Source organism: Protopterus annectens, chromosome 1.part1 (assembly GCF_019279795.1).
Source record: "Protopterus annectens isolate FY-2018-M chromosome 1.part1, PAN1.0, whole genome shotgun sequence".
In the NCBI taxonomy this organism is placed as follows: Eukaryota; Metazoa; Chordata; order Ceratodontiformes; family Protopteridae; genus Protopterus; species Protopterus annectens.
Genome location: NC_056726.1, coordinates 857205196 through 857221299, shown reverse-complemented (window position 1 = coordinate 857221299; position 16104 = coordinate 857205196). Strand labels below are relative to the sequence as shown.

At 38.2% G+C, this 16104-nt stretch overlaps 1 protein-coding gene across 16 annotated transcripts in view; it reads left to right on the top strand.

Moving 5' to 3' along the window:
• Positions 1-16104, top strand: part of LOC122807764 (CUGBP Elav-like family member 4) — a 2333978-nt gene that overhangs the window by 1796026 nt on the left and 521848 nt on the right. For all 16 annotated transcript variants that reach the window (XM_044078787.1, XM_044078838.1, XM_044078856.1 and 13 more), the window contains exon 6: positions 6175-6324. In XM_044078787.1, coding sequence (XP_043934722.1) covers positions 6175-6324 — 150 coding nt within the window. The remainder of the gene's footprint in view (positions 1-6174; positions 6325-16104) is intronic.

Below are 16104 nucleotides of genomic sequence, written 5' to 3'. Positions count from 1 at the left end.
TAAACTGGGCATTAATCCCTGCATCACCCAATGAGTTGCAAACTGGCTTACTGACAGAACCCAGACTGTAAAAGTAGCCGAGTCCAAATCCAACTTGAGACAAGTGACAAGTGGAGTACCTCAGGGTTCTGTCTTGGGACCACTCTTGTTTGGCATCTACTTCTTTGAAGTACAGGCCAACACAACTGCACTCAGATGACTGCAAGCTGGGAGCCATTACTGAATCCCCAAATTATGTGGATATTCTACAAAAGGGCTGTACTGAAACAGATGCCTGGTGCCAGAGCCATGGGCTCAAGCTAAATACCAAAAAATGTATAGTTGTCCCCTTTGGGAAAAAAACACATACCTGTGAACTACCACATAGGTGGGAGTACACTAAACACCGAAAATATGATAAGAGACCTAGGGACACAGGTGGACAGTGGTTTCACCTTTGATAACTACATAGTCAAAACAGTTAGAAAATCCTTCTACGTGGCACATCTCATCACTAAGGGCTTTTCATCCAAAAAAAAGGAGGTTATTGTCCCTCTGTACTGATCTCTCATTAGACCCATTATAGAATACTTTGCTCCGTTTGGTATGTACCTCCCAAGACATCTGCAACAGCTAGAAAGGCCGCAGAAATACCTCACAAAAAGAATCCCAGGCCTAAAGCAGATGCCTTATGCTGACCGTCTAAAGAAACTCCAGCTATACTCTGTTTCATATCGCCTACTCAGAGGTGATCGCTGCCTAACATACAAGGCCATGTCAAACCCAGAGTTGTTGGACATGCTACATTTAATGAAATCCCAATCCTTCCAAGCCACATGCTCCAGGGATCTTAACCTTGTCATCACGATGAATAGAACATGCTGGAGGGATAGGGTCCTGACCCAGAGACTCCCCATACTCTGGAATAGGCTGCCCATACATGTCAGACAGAGCACCTCAATGGCCTTCTTCAAGAGGAACCTTGACGATTGGATGGGAAATAGGAAATTCACCCTGGGGATCACATCAGTAGCCCTGCTAGACAGGGGTCCAGGGAAGTAAATATTGTGGGAAGAAATATCCAGGGAATTGTTATGGCTAGGCTTGTATAGGCCCTAGGGCTGCTAGCCTAGGACCTGCCTATGAACCTATGAACCTATGATAATGACAAGCCAGGCTAATTCAAGAATGAATACATATAGTGTTCTGTTTATGAAGTTAATTAATTATTTATGCTGATTAATCTATGTGAGTGAGTGTACCTGTCTGTCACTTAGTTGCAAAATATGTGTTGAGTAAATCATTTGTTCGTGACTTATGACTGCGTAATACAAATTCTGAAATGTTGACGTGTGCCTTGTTCAAATGTGTGCCCTTAAAAATTACTTTAACTATCAACAAGGTTTTTTGCTTTTGGATTTTATTACTCATAAACACTTCTGCTTTATCATTTTTGAGAACTGAGTATATACAACAATAAATGGACTGCCACTCTTGTTGCAAACTAGAAAATCAAATCAGTGTACTTATCCTGATCACCACTGTATTCACCAAAGGAAAATATGGTAGGAAAAAAAAAAAAAAAAACAAGGTGTAACAGGTCATTTCTAAGAGATAGGATTATAGGAGGTTACTAGGCTATTGCTCCTAATGGCTTCTACAAGCCAAGCCATGTTATACCCTTGTTCCCTTATGGACCAAGATTTATTGTTTATGTTTACACGCAAATCTAAGATCGGCACAGGCTGCCTCTGTATTAGAGGGAAACAGTGAAATATACCCTATATTTATAATAGTTTTGTCCATGTCATCCATATGTCATAGTCAAATGGGGTCATTGAGGAGCTTTTTACATGAATTGGGGTTTGTTTTCAGAGGAGGGCAAGCTCTGGGGACATATTTTTTTCCAGCATATCTTCATCCAATATATTGCAGGCTAGGTTAAGTTTCTTAGAGGGTAATCTTTCTTTGATTCTTGATTGGAGGATGTGCAGCAGCTTCATCAAGACAGAGAGAGAGATTGCGGGAGGGTCAGGTCTAAGCCTCTCTAGTAGTTTATTATGAAGTAAGTGTGATGATAGACACCCTATCTATCACTCACTTTACTCAGTATCATAAATGTATAAATGAAAGGAGATAAGAATTTATTACACAGTGACAAATGTTTCAGTAACATCAAATTTAGATCATGAACATATCCCAAATAGGTTTTCTATTATAAGAGGAGCTGCTCATTAGTTAACATGCTTGATTACAGGTGCCTTGGAAAAGGAAATAGCTTAGTTATACACATTACTATGTGATTTGCAAAAAGGTATTTAATGTCAGACTTAGAAGGTAACCAAAATGTAATGGTTAAACAAATACATTTTGTAAATAGGTCTAGTCACCTGCTTAATGCTGTGATCTTGTTTTATGAAGGGAGGAAGCGCCAAGACAGCAATAGCAATTCAGGGCTAATGGAGAAATATATATACAAGAAAATCTGCGTCAGAGCCCAGCTGTGGTTCTGCATCACCCCACAACTTCATGACTTTCCAGCCATGTATTATTTGTAAAAATACCAAGTATGGTAGATGCCTTCAGAGTTAAGAATGGAAGCTGAAAAGAAGGGCACTGTTGTATGGAATGGAAATAAACTAAAATCTGACTTATGAGAACCTAAATAGCTGCAGACATTCAGAAAGTAGAACAGAAATACATATTATCCAAAATGTCATATTATGCAGCTGTAGTATTTACATGGAATGATATAGAATACAAGGCATAAAATACTGGTGATTTTTCACAAATGTTGTTTGTTTGTCTTTTGGCTTTTCCCGGTTAGGGGTCGCCACAGCGGAAGTCCGGTCCACTAATGATTGGCAGTAGATTTTCACCAACGCCGAGGTGCCAGCTTGACGTCCAACCTTCAACGAAGGCACACCCATTTACGCATGTCTTTTGAACTCCACCCATCCGCGGGGAGGACATGCAGACTCCACACAGAAGGCACTCCCCGCACTCCAGCCGAGAATCGAACGGGAGAACCTCTTGCTGTGATTTTCCACAAATATGTAAGAAATTTTTAGTGCAATATGATACCAAGAAATTAGCTAAGACATTGTAATCTGTTTTTGGACAATCATGAGATGAAAAAGGTTTTGCGACTAATAGTGAAACATGGGAAAAGTTCATACTGCAATCTATGTTGTAAGGAGCAGCTGAGAGAAATTAATATCATAGTTTATATACTATTAGTAAATGAGTAGATATATTATTCCTTAGTATGTGGTTTAGACATCATTTTCCAGATTTCAAGGATATAGTTGAGTGCTCATATCCACAGAGTAATTTCTAGTTAATTCAGACAAGTCTTGTTAATTCCATATTAACTAATATAGCAAACTCTGTAAAAGCAAAAAGGCTTCTGGAACATACTATGTGAATGCATTAATCAGAATATTATGACATCTTTCATTGTGCATATATGTCCTCCATGTAAACTGTATGCAAAATCTAACTTACAATTTAATTATGGATTAGGTAGAGTGTGCTGGCTGGTTATGAGTTGTGAGATTAATGAGATGTACTGGATGACTTAAGCTGACTAATCCAACAGCAATCTATCATGTCTGCTACACTGAAGATGACCTTATTGAGATAATAATATTATAGATGGTATGTTTGTTGTTATGGTGTTTCACATATTAGTTTAACATATGAATTTTTTTTCAAATCTGGAAATTAGTCAACATTTATACCAAATTTCACTCATAATATGTGACCCCCCCCCCCCCAAACAGGTAAGTATTCTTCCAGGTCTGCCACTTTAATATTTATGACTTCCTTGAGTTGGTCCTGGCTCAGGTGTCCTTGCTACATGTATTTTGTAAGACGTATTGTCCATTAAGAGAGGTGGAAGATAATGATCTGCACCAGGCCATGATCCTGGTTGAGGGACTCACGGATGGGGATCTTACTCTGTGACTTAACAAAATTTATAGTCTACATACTGAACTGCTTTACATTAACCAGCTTACATTTGCAGATCATGAGTTCTTGAAATATTGTTTATTAAAGGTTATCCAACTGAAACACAAATATCCTACTGTAAATACTACTTTCTGTTTAAAGAACAAAATCTCATATCCACACATTTGTGCTACAATATTAACTCCCTGGAGTTAATATGTGATAGCTGTACTTCTTATACCCTTTGTCATCTGTAATTTTATGTTTCAAGAAGGGGCTGGTGGCAGAAAGACAGCTGCCTGGCTGCAGGTCCTCTTACTCTTGGGTGAGCTGGGCTGGGGCCATCAGTTTTGATTATTTTTGCAATCCATTAAACACATTTTATGGATGCCTTCATATGGCTAGAGACTCACCCAGGTACTGAAGTTGCCCTGTTCTTCTACTATCTCAAAATAATGCACTAAAGATACAAATAAATATATGTGTACACATGGCATGACATGGGAATTAAGTCCTAAATATTAATCATGGTTAAATCCACATGAGTGGTTAGAGCGTAGTGTGTATTGTTTCTTTTTTGTTGTAGTTTTTTTTTTCCATTTCATTACAAATCTATCCAGCAGGAATAAAATAACTGTAAAATAGTTTTCATATGTCAGGTCTACACAAATCTCAGCCATCATCAGTATGAATCAGATGGCACCTTCTCATATTTGAACCACTTGTACCATCTCATATTTCTAATCAAAATCCCTGCCTTTGTGGTAGAATCACTGCAGTTAGATAAAGCTTATACCCACCAGTCTCTCCAAACTACACATTTAACTGAAATCACTAATGATCACAGTTCCTTCCAGACCTTTCTACTCTATCTCCATCAGTTTTACACAGTTCCTTCCAGACCTTTCTACACTATCTCCATCAGTTTTACACAGTTCCTTCCAGACCTTTCTACACTATCTCCATCAGTTTTACACAGTTCCTTCCAGACCTTTCTACACTATCTCCATCAGTTTTACACAGTTCCTTCCAGACCTTTCTACTCTATCTCCATCAGTTTTACACAGTTCCTTCCAGACCTTTCTACTCTATCTCCATCAGTTTTACACAGTTCCTTCCAGACCTTTCTACTCTATCTCCATCAGTTTTACACAGTTCCTTCCAGACCTTTCTACTCTATCTCCATCAGTTTTACAGTTCCTTCCAGACCTTTCTACTCTATCTCCATCAGTTTTACACAGTTCCTTCCAGACCTTTCTACACTATCTCCATCAGTTTTACACAGTTCCTTCCAGACCTTTCTACTCTATCTCCATCAGTTTTACATAGTTCCTTCCAGACCTTTCTCCTCTATCGCCATCAAAGCGCTCTTCTTTTCCCTCTCTCTTAGTCCACAAGACTAATGCCTTCTCAGTGTCCTCATCTTTTAACATTATTTCTTTTTCTTATCTCAGCCCCAGCAACATTTCCACTATATTTCTAACCATATGCCCCATATTACTTTCAAATTGTCTTCTTTCATCTCCTAATCTGAACTTTCTTAATTATATTTTTATTACCTCATTCTCTCCTGTCTTCTGTCAAGACTGTACCCAGCAGAGATCTTGATAACAGTTCAAGTATTTTTAATGACCATTCCTCTAGCTAGAACTTCAATGCACATTTTGCACTTTTTCTCCTGTTCACACTTTAAAAATCCTTTCCATTTCTAGTAGCATATAACATACCATATTCCTGCTATGTTAGACCTATATTCTTGTGTTTTAGACAATATTTACAACAACCTGTTTGCTTTGCATATTTACTGCACTTTTAATTATTGTGGTCCTTGCAGATTTTGACTATCTTTATTAATCCTTTTGAGTTTAATTATGTATATTATCATATTCACTGCGTTTTAAATGAACACAAATCTCTTATAATATCGGTGTCCTTTTTTCACAAGAACTCACATGAAAATGCATACAAGCCCAGCTAGCTAATGTCAATTAAAACAAATGCCATTGAAATAACAAGTAGATAGCTAGATGTATTGATAGCCTAAATGTACTAAAATCATCAGTGCTACATGCTATAGTATGTTCAATAAAAGTTTTCATAAGATGTTGCTTCTGGTTATACTCACTCTCTAATGCCATTTACTAAAGACTTAAATTAATTTGTCTGCATGTTTTTTCCTAGTATTTGAATTTAATCTCATATTTTGTTACTAACTGCATTTTCTGTGTTCCTGATTTCTAGGTGGAAGTACACCTCCTGGTATAACTGCACCAGCTGTGACAAGCATTCCTTCTCCGATTGGTGTAAATGGCTTTACAGGTCTACCCCCTCAGGCTAATGGGCAACCTGCAGCTGAAGCTGTGTTTGCTAATGGCATTCATCCCTACCCAGGTAAATTGCAGTTAGAATACTTACTTACTTGTTAAGGGTTTTAAAATTATACAGATATGAGATCTTTCTGATGAGCAGTTGTAATTCATTCCTTCATTTTTTAATACCTTTATTATTCTATTAGCCAAAATATTATCCACCCCTATAATGACTTTTTCAGGCATTGCCAGACAGACAAACATGTCATAACAAAAGCTAAAGGACAAGTTAAAGGGGTTACTACTCATTGTTGGGTATCTCCACAAGAAACTGCACTCACTGAAAGCTCTCCTCATGTTGGAGAATGCTAGCGTCTGTATAATTACGGAGACATGGTTCAAAGTCACAGAAAGCACTTCAGCAGTGCATGGCTCAATGCCTTTAATACATTCTGACCACCCAGTGAACATGAAAAAGCAAAAGGCAGAGGTGTATATATCTACATACATAAATAAAGGCATACAAATATTTCAAGCATGGGTATTAGTGCCTTTCTAGCCTGCCAATATACCAAAGTACTAGTTCCTATAATAAGAGTCCAGCTGTTCTTAAAAATAAAAATGTTAAAAAAATGTATATATACATGGTGTGTATTGTTTTTATTTATACTTGTCACAAATAAGTTTTCTTTGTAAAACAACTTTATAATTGACTCCAGCATTTAAGCCAGCTTAAATGCTGGAGTCAGTTATAAAGCTTTTAACAAAGAAAGCGTATTCCTAACAAGTGTAAATAAAAACAATACACACCATGTATATATACATTTTTAAATGTTTGGATTTTTAATATTTTATATACAAATGTGTGTTTTTTTTTTAATGAGAGCTTGTTAGTGTAGTTTAATATATTTAGTTAAGTGCTGATTTGATTGGTTGATGATTAATTGATATAGCAAAAACCCACGCCTGGGTGTGGGTAATGCTGGATTTACCCATGGTTGGTGTGGTTTGGTCACGAGGGCGAAGCCCGAGTGGACAAACAAAGCCAACCGTGGGTAAATCCAGCATTACCCACACCCAGAAGTGGGTTATTGCTATTATACAATGACATTATTTAAGAAAAAAATTTATTACTTTTCTTAAATAATGGCATTATATAATGCCTCCTGGCTGCCCTTCCGCAGCTGTCCGGTATTCTGCGGCACTTCTGATGTACTGTGCAGGCATATGCCTATGCAGTACATCAGAGCTGTGGGCAAAAACAACGGAGAAAGCAAGATCTCCGTTCTTTTTACAAACTGTTTTGCTATGTTAAATGGGTTTAACATAGCGAGACAGCTTTAGAAATATGTTAAACCCATTTAACATAGTGAGAAAAGCAACGGAGAAAGCAAGATCTCCATTGCTTTTTACAAACAGTCTTGCTATGTTACAGGAATTTAACATAGCGAGACAGCTTTAAAAAAAGCAACAGAGAATCTCTGTTGCTTTTTTTTAAAGCTGTCTCACTATATTAAACTCGTTTAACATAGTGAGACAGTGTGAAGCAACAGAGATCTTGCATTCTCCGTTGCTGTAAAAAAAGAGTTATAGTAATGGAAAAAGTCTGGGCGACTGGACCTTTTTCCATTACTATAACTCTGATTTACAATGTGCACACTGACCAATCAGCATGCACGTTTTTGAATATTAATGGGGGGTCATTGTATAATAGGAATTTAAAAATGTTTTTGTAGTATCAGTTTATTTGTTCTGAGGAAGGCCTACCTGAAAGGTTGAAAGCGCTTAACCTGTGGTGATTAAAGTCTTTTTCTACGTGACTCCTAATGGTACTTCTTTTTTTGGTGATTTTTACAGTTTTGTTCTTAAAAGTACATAAATTAGTACTTGCTTTAATGTAATTTGGTAGTCTGTTCCATGCATTAGCTGCTCTCTCTGAGAACCAATTAGTACACTTCTCATTCTTACAGAATTTTTTTTTTTTTTAATTTCTCTAAGTCTTTTGGTTTTCTAATACCGTGACAAGAATGGATCCCATTCCTAAGTGAAAGCATGATTAAAGTTCAGGAAATTAGTAGTGATTCAGTCTTTGATGTTAAACAGAAGTGCTCTTCACAGCACCCACAACATACCCAGTAATGACTCATTCTGTAATTCATACAGAGTTACATGTATCGGTAACATATCTAAGTATACCATTTTATCAACAAAAAACAAGTAATCTCCATGGTATCCCCAAAGTCTCAAAACAACCCACTAAAGTGTAGTGGGTCCAAAAACAAAACAGTGTAAGAAACTTCTCTGTGTGGAAGATTTTCAGTCCATATATCTCTAGTTAATCACTGTATATTAATCAGATCAGGCAATAGTAGTAGAAGTAGCGAACGTAAACTAGTCTTAAGTCAAAGCAAAACAAAAAGTAATAATAGAAAATATATAATTGTACAGCGTTATTAAGTATTCAAAAGTAATCCAGTACATGTCTGTGTACTTAATAAAGGATTTTTGACTGGAAACAGACTGCCTGCCTTGCTTGGATTACTTTTGAATACTTAGTAAAGCTGTACAATTATATATTTTCTATTATTACTTTTTGTTTTGCTTTGACTTAAGATGAGTTTACGTTCGCTACTTCTACTACTATTGCCTGATCTGATTAATATACAGTGATTAACTAGAGATATATGGACTGAAAATCTTCCACACAGAGAAGTTTCTTACACTGTTTTAAATACCATTTTATAAGACCCATTGCTCCTACTGCAAATCCTGGTATTTTATGACTCTGTCTCTCTCTCTCTCTATATATATATATATATATATATATAAGACACTATACTCATTGGGTGTAGCAATTTCAATTAAATAAATCTGGTTTTCTTGCATCTATGTTTTGGACTGTTGGTAATGGATGATCCCACATGATATAAACTTCATCTTTTTCTGTAGTCCTTTGTGGCTCATGTTTACTATGTTTTTCAGCAACTTCAATATTATTATAATGTTTGCACAATCCCCAGTGCAACAGTCTTGCCACATTATTATGACTTTCAATATACAGTCCATCGGCCATTAGTATAGAAGTCTTTTTTAATTTATCCAAGTCTTTTGGGTTTCTGATACCATGATGGGAATGGACCTCATTCCTAAGTCAAAGTACGATTAAAGTTCATGAAATTAGTATTGTTTCACTCTTTGACATTAGCCAAAAGTGCTCTTCGGAGCACCCGCAATGTGCCCAGTAATGACTTCTTCTGCAGTTCATACAGTGTTACATGAATTGGTAACATATCTAAATATGATTGTAAATTCTTTTTTATAAGACCAGTTGCTCCTACTACTACTGGAACTGTCTGGGTATCTTTCTTCCACATGGCTCTCATTTCTGCATGCAGATCCAGGTATTTTATGACTTTGTGTCTCTCTGTATGCAAGACACTATAGTCACTGGGTGTGGTGATTTTAATGATCAATGCTACTTTTGTCTTCTTTTCTTGGACCATTATATCTGGTTTTCTAGCATCTATCTTTTGAACTGTTGGTATTGGGTGATCCCATGTGATATAAACTTAATCATTTTCTATGATTCTTTGTGGCTCATGTTATCAGTGTTTTTCAGCCACTTCGATATCATATTTGCAGTGTAACAGTCTCGCCACATTATTATACCTTTCGGTATACAGTCCCTCTGCCATTAGTGTGTTGCAACCAGCAACAAGGTGTGTGACTGTTTCCAATTCTGCTTTACAAAACCTACATATGTCTGTTTCTCCCACATGTTCAATGGACTTTGTAAACCAGCGTGTACATAGCCCACTATCTTGGGCTGCCAATATTAACCTTTCATTTCTTGATGTGAATTCACCTCTCCTTAACCATTCCTGTGTTCATTCTTGATCAACATAAGGCTCTTCCAGAAGTTTTCTATACTTGTAACTATGTTTATATTTTTTCCACATTTCTTGCCTTCTCATCTGGCCCTTCACCTTATATTCTTTCTTTTGTTTTTTAGCACAGTCAGTTGCTGCCTGTTTTTTATCTACTTCTGATATAATTTCCATGCCTGCTCGATGTCGATATGCTTCTGCTAAATTAAGCATAGATGTCATCTTAGATTTATTCTCTTCATGTTTCAAAACTTTCACTACATTTGAAACCTGTGAGGTCAGCAGATATGTGTGGAGTCCCATGATTGTAGATCTATACATGCAATCAATTTAAAAGAAGCCCATCCCTCCTTCGGAGCAGGGAATATATAATCTTGGTATACACTGATTTTTATAAATCATTTGGTGAGCATGAAGCATCCTTCTTGTTTTAATATCTAATCTATCCAACACTTTTTGCGGCCAGTCAGTCACTCCAAAACTATAAGTTAGGACAGAAAGAACAAATTGATTTATGGCTCGGCACTTGTTCCTAGAGTCAATGCTGTTTTCAGGATTAATTTAGGTCTTCTAAAGTACTCCTTACTGAGCTTTATTTGCATTTGGTCATGCTTTATTGCCGATCCTTCATCAATTCACAAGTATTTATACACCCCTCTTGCTCAAGTTCTTTTGTATCACATTCTTGCCCCAAACTTATGTTTTCCTGGTGCAGCGGTTTTCCTTTTTTAAAGGTTGCTTTTGCACATTTATCAAGACCAAATGACATTCCAATGCCATCTGAAAAAGTTTTGACAACCTGCAGCTGTGCTTTCAGTTCCTCATCTGATGAGCTATACAGTTTTAAATCATCAATAAAGAGAAGATGAGAAGTTATTAGACTTTGTTGTTTTCTAGAAGCCAAATTGTAGCCATGGCCTAAGCTGTTAAGTAAACAGCTTAATGGATTAATGGCAAGGCAGAATAGCAACAGTGACAGAGAGTCACCCTGGAATATCCCCCTTTGAATTTTTACCCTTGGGATAATAATCTGTACTTTATCATGGCTTAATTGCAAAGTGGTCTGCCACTGTTTCATGGTTACTGTAATGTAGTCAATCAGTGTAGTGTGGATCTTATACATTTTTAAGCACTTTTATCCATGAATGTGGAATACTATCAAATGCTTTTTTGTAGTCAGTCCATGTCATACTTAGATTCTTCCCCTTCTTACAGTTCTCTACTATAACTTTAACAACAAATGATCCTTTGTTCCATATGACTTTCTTTTATTGCCCTTTTGTTCTACAGCCATAATTGAAATTTCTTCTAAATGACTATAAACTCTGTCGGTGTCAATTCCCGTGTATAGTTTGTACATCGTTGGAAGATAAGTTATTGGTCTATAATTTTTAGGTAGCTTGCAGGTTCATTCTTAAGTAAGAGCATTGTTTTTCCTGTTGTTAACCAGTGTGGTGTGTGTTCAGGGTGCACATGTAAAGCGTTCTCACTCATGGTAAAGTCCTCGTGCAAAGAAGTTAATACTTTAAGCCAAAAGTTAGGTACTGCATCTGTGCCTGGGGTTTTCCAGTTAGAGGCTTTTCTCAACTTTGTTTCAATCTCTCTGGCTGTTATTTCATCCCATTTCATATCCTGTACTATTAAACTTCTTATTCTTTCTTTTACTTCTTCTATCCATTTAGCATCTTTGTTATGTTCCACAGGATCTTCATAGATACTGCTCCAAAATGTATCCACTTCCTCTCTTTTTGGAGGTCTTTCAATTCCTTTTACCTTATTTCCCAATTCTCTATAAAACTTTTTTGGGTCATCAATGAATTGCTTTTTTGTGCTTTTCCTTTATATTTATCTTTGTATCTTCTAAGACTTCCTGCCTGTTTTGAAATTTTTAGTTTGTTATCTCTAATAGTACATAATAGATCCTGGTCTGTTCTAATACTGTGCATTGCTTTTATCACATCTATCTTTCTTAGTATTTTTGTTGATCTATTTCCTCTTCTATGATCTTCTAACAATGACACTTCTTGTCTTAGCTGCTTTATAGTTTTCTCTGTTCGATATTTCCATGATGGTATTCACTTTCACCCTCTTTTTTCCCTTGCTACCCTGTGTTCCTGTGGTAAAACTTTATCAGTTATTAATTTTGCAGCACAGTAATATATTCTGTTTACTTCTGGTATATTGCATGGATCTCTATGGACTGTCCTAATTACTGTGTTCATTTGTTTTATCAAGTTTCTAACTTTTGGGATTTTATCAACCTTCTGCAGTCTATTTCTCTCACTGATCTTGATATATCTGTCTGTCTATTAAATCAAGCAACTCTTCTATTAACTCATGTTCTTCCATACTGTGGGCACATCCCTTGTTTTCTGATTTTCTTCATGTTTCACTGTTGCAGTCATCACACTTGGGTTATCTGCTTGCAGGTACCCCTCAGTCGGTCCGAATACCAGAGTCTTGGGATTTCTGTGTCGGATGCTGTCACCTCTTCCATGATGTCAGGTCGTCAGGGGTATAGAACATGCAGCCAACGCCATTACATCAGTCTTTCTTGCCGAGAAGGAGCCCAAAGTAGAAGCCGTTCGCAAGTGCCGGTCGGCCTCTACCTGAAATTTTCGTTTTTTGAGTTTCAAACCTGAAGTCTTCTAAAGCTAAGTACCCCATTGGTGATTCTTTTTTCTTGCTCTAACTGATGTCAGGAAAAGTTAACAATTGTCTTGCCTGTGGAAAGCAAATACCTCATAGAGATTTTCATTCTTACTGCATCACCTGTTTAGGCCCAGACCACGATATCCCTCGCTGTCAATTTTGTGCTTTGTTTAATGCCCGAACCATTCGTCATTGGTCAATTTTTGTAGCTAAATTCTTTTGCTCTCATTCTCCATATTCCAAAATGGTTTTGGTAAGCCATCTGACTTCTGATCTTCCGAAAAAGCGCAGAGACAAAGAGAGAGACAGGCCGCATAGGTCAAAAACTGCTGATAATGCCTCCATTAAGCTAGTCTCCAGTCCACCGGTATTCAGTGAGGCACCTTTTTAGCCCCTGATGCCCACTTCTACAGATTCACAGGCCTCTACTGAGACCCATTCAGAGTCCGGTATGTCACGAGATGCTTCTTTGACTATGGAACCTGTGGATGTCTCTACCTTAGATGGGTTCAGAGCCGCTGTGCAGGCACCAGCTTCTGAGGGTGTATTACAACCTACTGATATTCATATTAAACCGACAACTTCTTTTTTAACTAAAACTACTGAGTTTCTCAGGCCCAGAGTTCGCATTATGCCTAGAAAACGGATGTCCAAAGCAATTGCTCAAGCTCACATGCCACAAAAACAAATTCTTAGAATGGCTGAAGACCTTATTACTGTAATTAGGGGAAGCCAGCCTTCCCCTGCTAAAAGACAAAGAATTGAATTTCCTTCTGATTCTACAGACCAGGAGTCTGATGAATCTGACCCTTCTGATTAAAAGGACATACCCTTATCCACCCATAAGGATTCAGATGCAGAGGAATCTATTCTCTCTGTCTCCTCTCCAGAGGATTTTTCTTTTGGTGAAACCTTGCATACCTTAACAGAGCATTTCCACTGGGAATGTCAGGACTATACTCGGTCCAAAAAAAGACTCAGGGAATTTTTAGATTTGCCTCAGCACAGGCCTCTAACTATACCCCCTGTCCTGGATATTGTAGATGATGTCTTCATGGAATCCAGTCTAACACTTTACCACCAGCTCCTAGAAAACATGACAGGTACTACAGAGTACCTGACTCTCACAAATTTCTCTTTAAGAATCCTACTGCAGATCCAGAGATCATTTCCCAGGGACCTAAAGGAATTAAGGCTACTACAGCCAAAAACCCTACCCCTTCAGACAGGGATTCTAGAGCTTTAGACAGATGGGGTAAGAAGGTATATACCTCTGCAACTCTTGCCATCAGGGATTTGAATTGCCAATTTCACATGTTGAAGTACCAGCAACATATTATGGAAGTAATTAAACAAAAAATGGTGTTACTTCCAGATTGTGCAGATAATAAAGATTTATAGGAGTTAATGCATTCTGCAAACCAAGTTAGTAAACATACTCTGCAGTGTGGGTTTGACCCCTTAGAAGCATCTTGCAGGGCTGCTGTCACTGGTTCTGTACTGAGAAGGCAGGCTTGGCTGAAGGAACAAGTCTTGCCAGACCATGTCAAAACAAAATTACTAGATGCTCCATTAAATCAATATCGCTTGTTTGGCACAAAAGCAGAAGTTCTTAAAAAGATGGAAGAAAAAGCTAAATCTATGCAAACTGTCAAAGATTTCTTACAGGTGCAGCCTCCTAGATTCAGTAGACATTGGCCTTCAAAAAACTGGTCCTTTCCAGTCGCTCCCAGGCCTTCTCAGTTCAAACCCAGGGGAAAAAGACCCCCAAGACTACAGTCTCAGGGTATGCAGAGATCTAAACAATGGAGTGTTCCCGTCTCAAAAACAGGGAGTGGTAAGCCATCCCCTTATGGAAAAAGTTCACAATGACTTTCCAGTTTTCCTTCCCAGCTATGCCCAAGTACTTGCAACCCTATGAGGAAAACTCGCCCTTCATGCAAAAAACTGGATGTCCATTGCTCAGGACCGATGGGTTCCAAACATTGTATCCCAGGGATACAGATTCTACTTCCACTCACTGCCATCCCCAAGTGGATTGCCAGACCTTCCTCCAAACCAGTGGGCAGAAGCTCAAAAGCAAGTACTTTCCCTTCTCCATATCAGGGCTATTCAACCTGTTCCAGTAGAACAAAGGGGACAGGGTTTCTACTCCAGACTGTTTGTGGTGCCCAGAAAAGAGAGCTTTTGGTGCCCTATATTGGATTCTATCAATTCTCAACACCTTTCTGGTGGTTCCAAAATTCAAAATGCTTACACTGCAACAGCTTCTTCCTATGCTAGCCAAGGATGCCTGGTTAGTCACCCTAGACTTAAAAGAATCTTATCTGCACATCCACATAAGGGAGTCTTGCAGGAAATATCTGTGTTTCAGGGCAGGCTCTATGCACTATCAGTTCTCTACATTTCCCTTTGGCTGATGTACTGCACCCAGGGTATTTACAATGTGCCTAGCTCCAGCCATTGCAACTGTAGGCAGAGAAATATTCAAATTTACCCATACTTGGACAATTGCTTGATTCAGGCAGACAGTCAGGAATTGCTACTTCAGCACCTGGCATTTGTAAAAAGACTTCTATCTTCACTGGGATACACCATCAATGAAAAGAAATTACAACTGGTGCCCAGCCAACAAATTGTATTCCTGGGTGCATGCTTGAACACAACTTTCCAGATGGAATTCCTCACTCCAGAAAAGCAGGTCCAACTGACAAACTACTTCAAATTAATGGCCACCAAAACCCAGTTTTCTGCAAGAAAAATACTGCAACCCCTAGGGTTCATGGCCTCATGCATTATGCTAATTCCATATGCAAGACTGCATATGAGGAAACTTCAATGGTACTTAAAAAGTTTCTGGTGTCAACATTCTCAGGACCTGGAAACAGTGATTCCTATCACATCTTGTCTAAGGGAAGAGTTCCTTTGGTGGGCAGAGGCATGCAACCACAACAAGGGACTTCCTTTCACTCAACCCCTCATTGCCAAAACCCTGACAGCAGACGCATCAGACTATGCTCGGGGTACTCACATGGCAGGCAAATGCATTCAAGGCAAATGTAGCCCAGAACAAATTCCCCTGCATATCTATCAAAAAGAGATGTAGCTGTACAGAACACTCTAACAGCCTTCAAATACCTTATCCATCCAGGACAGCTCCTGATAAAGACAGACAACACCACAGTTATGTGGTACATAAACAAGCAGGGGGGAACTCATTCTTACACACTCTGCAGGTAAGCCATGCCCTGTGGAACACAGCCTTGAGCAACCAAGTGCACCTACAAACTCAATTCCTGCCAGGCAAACAAAATTCACTGGCA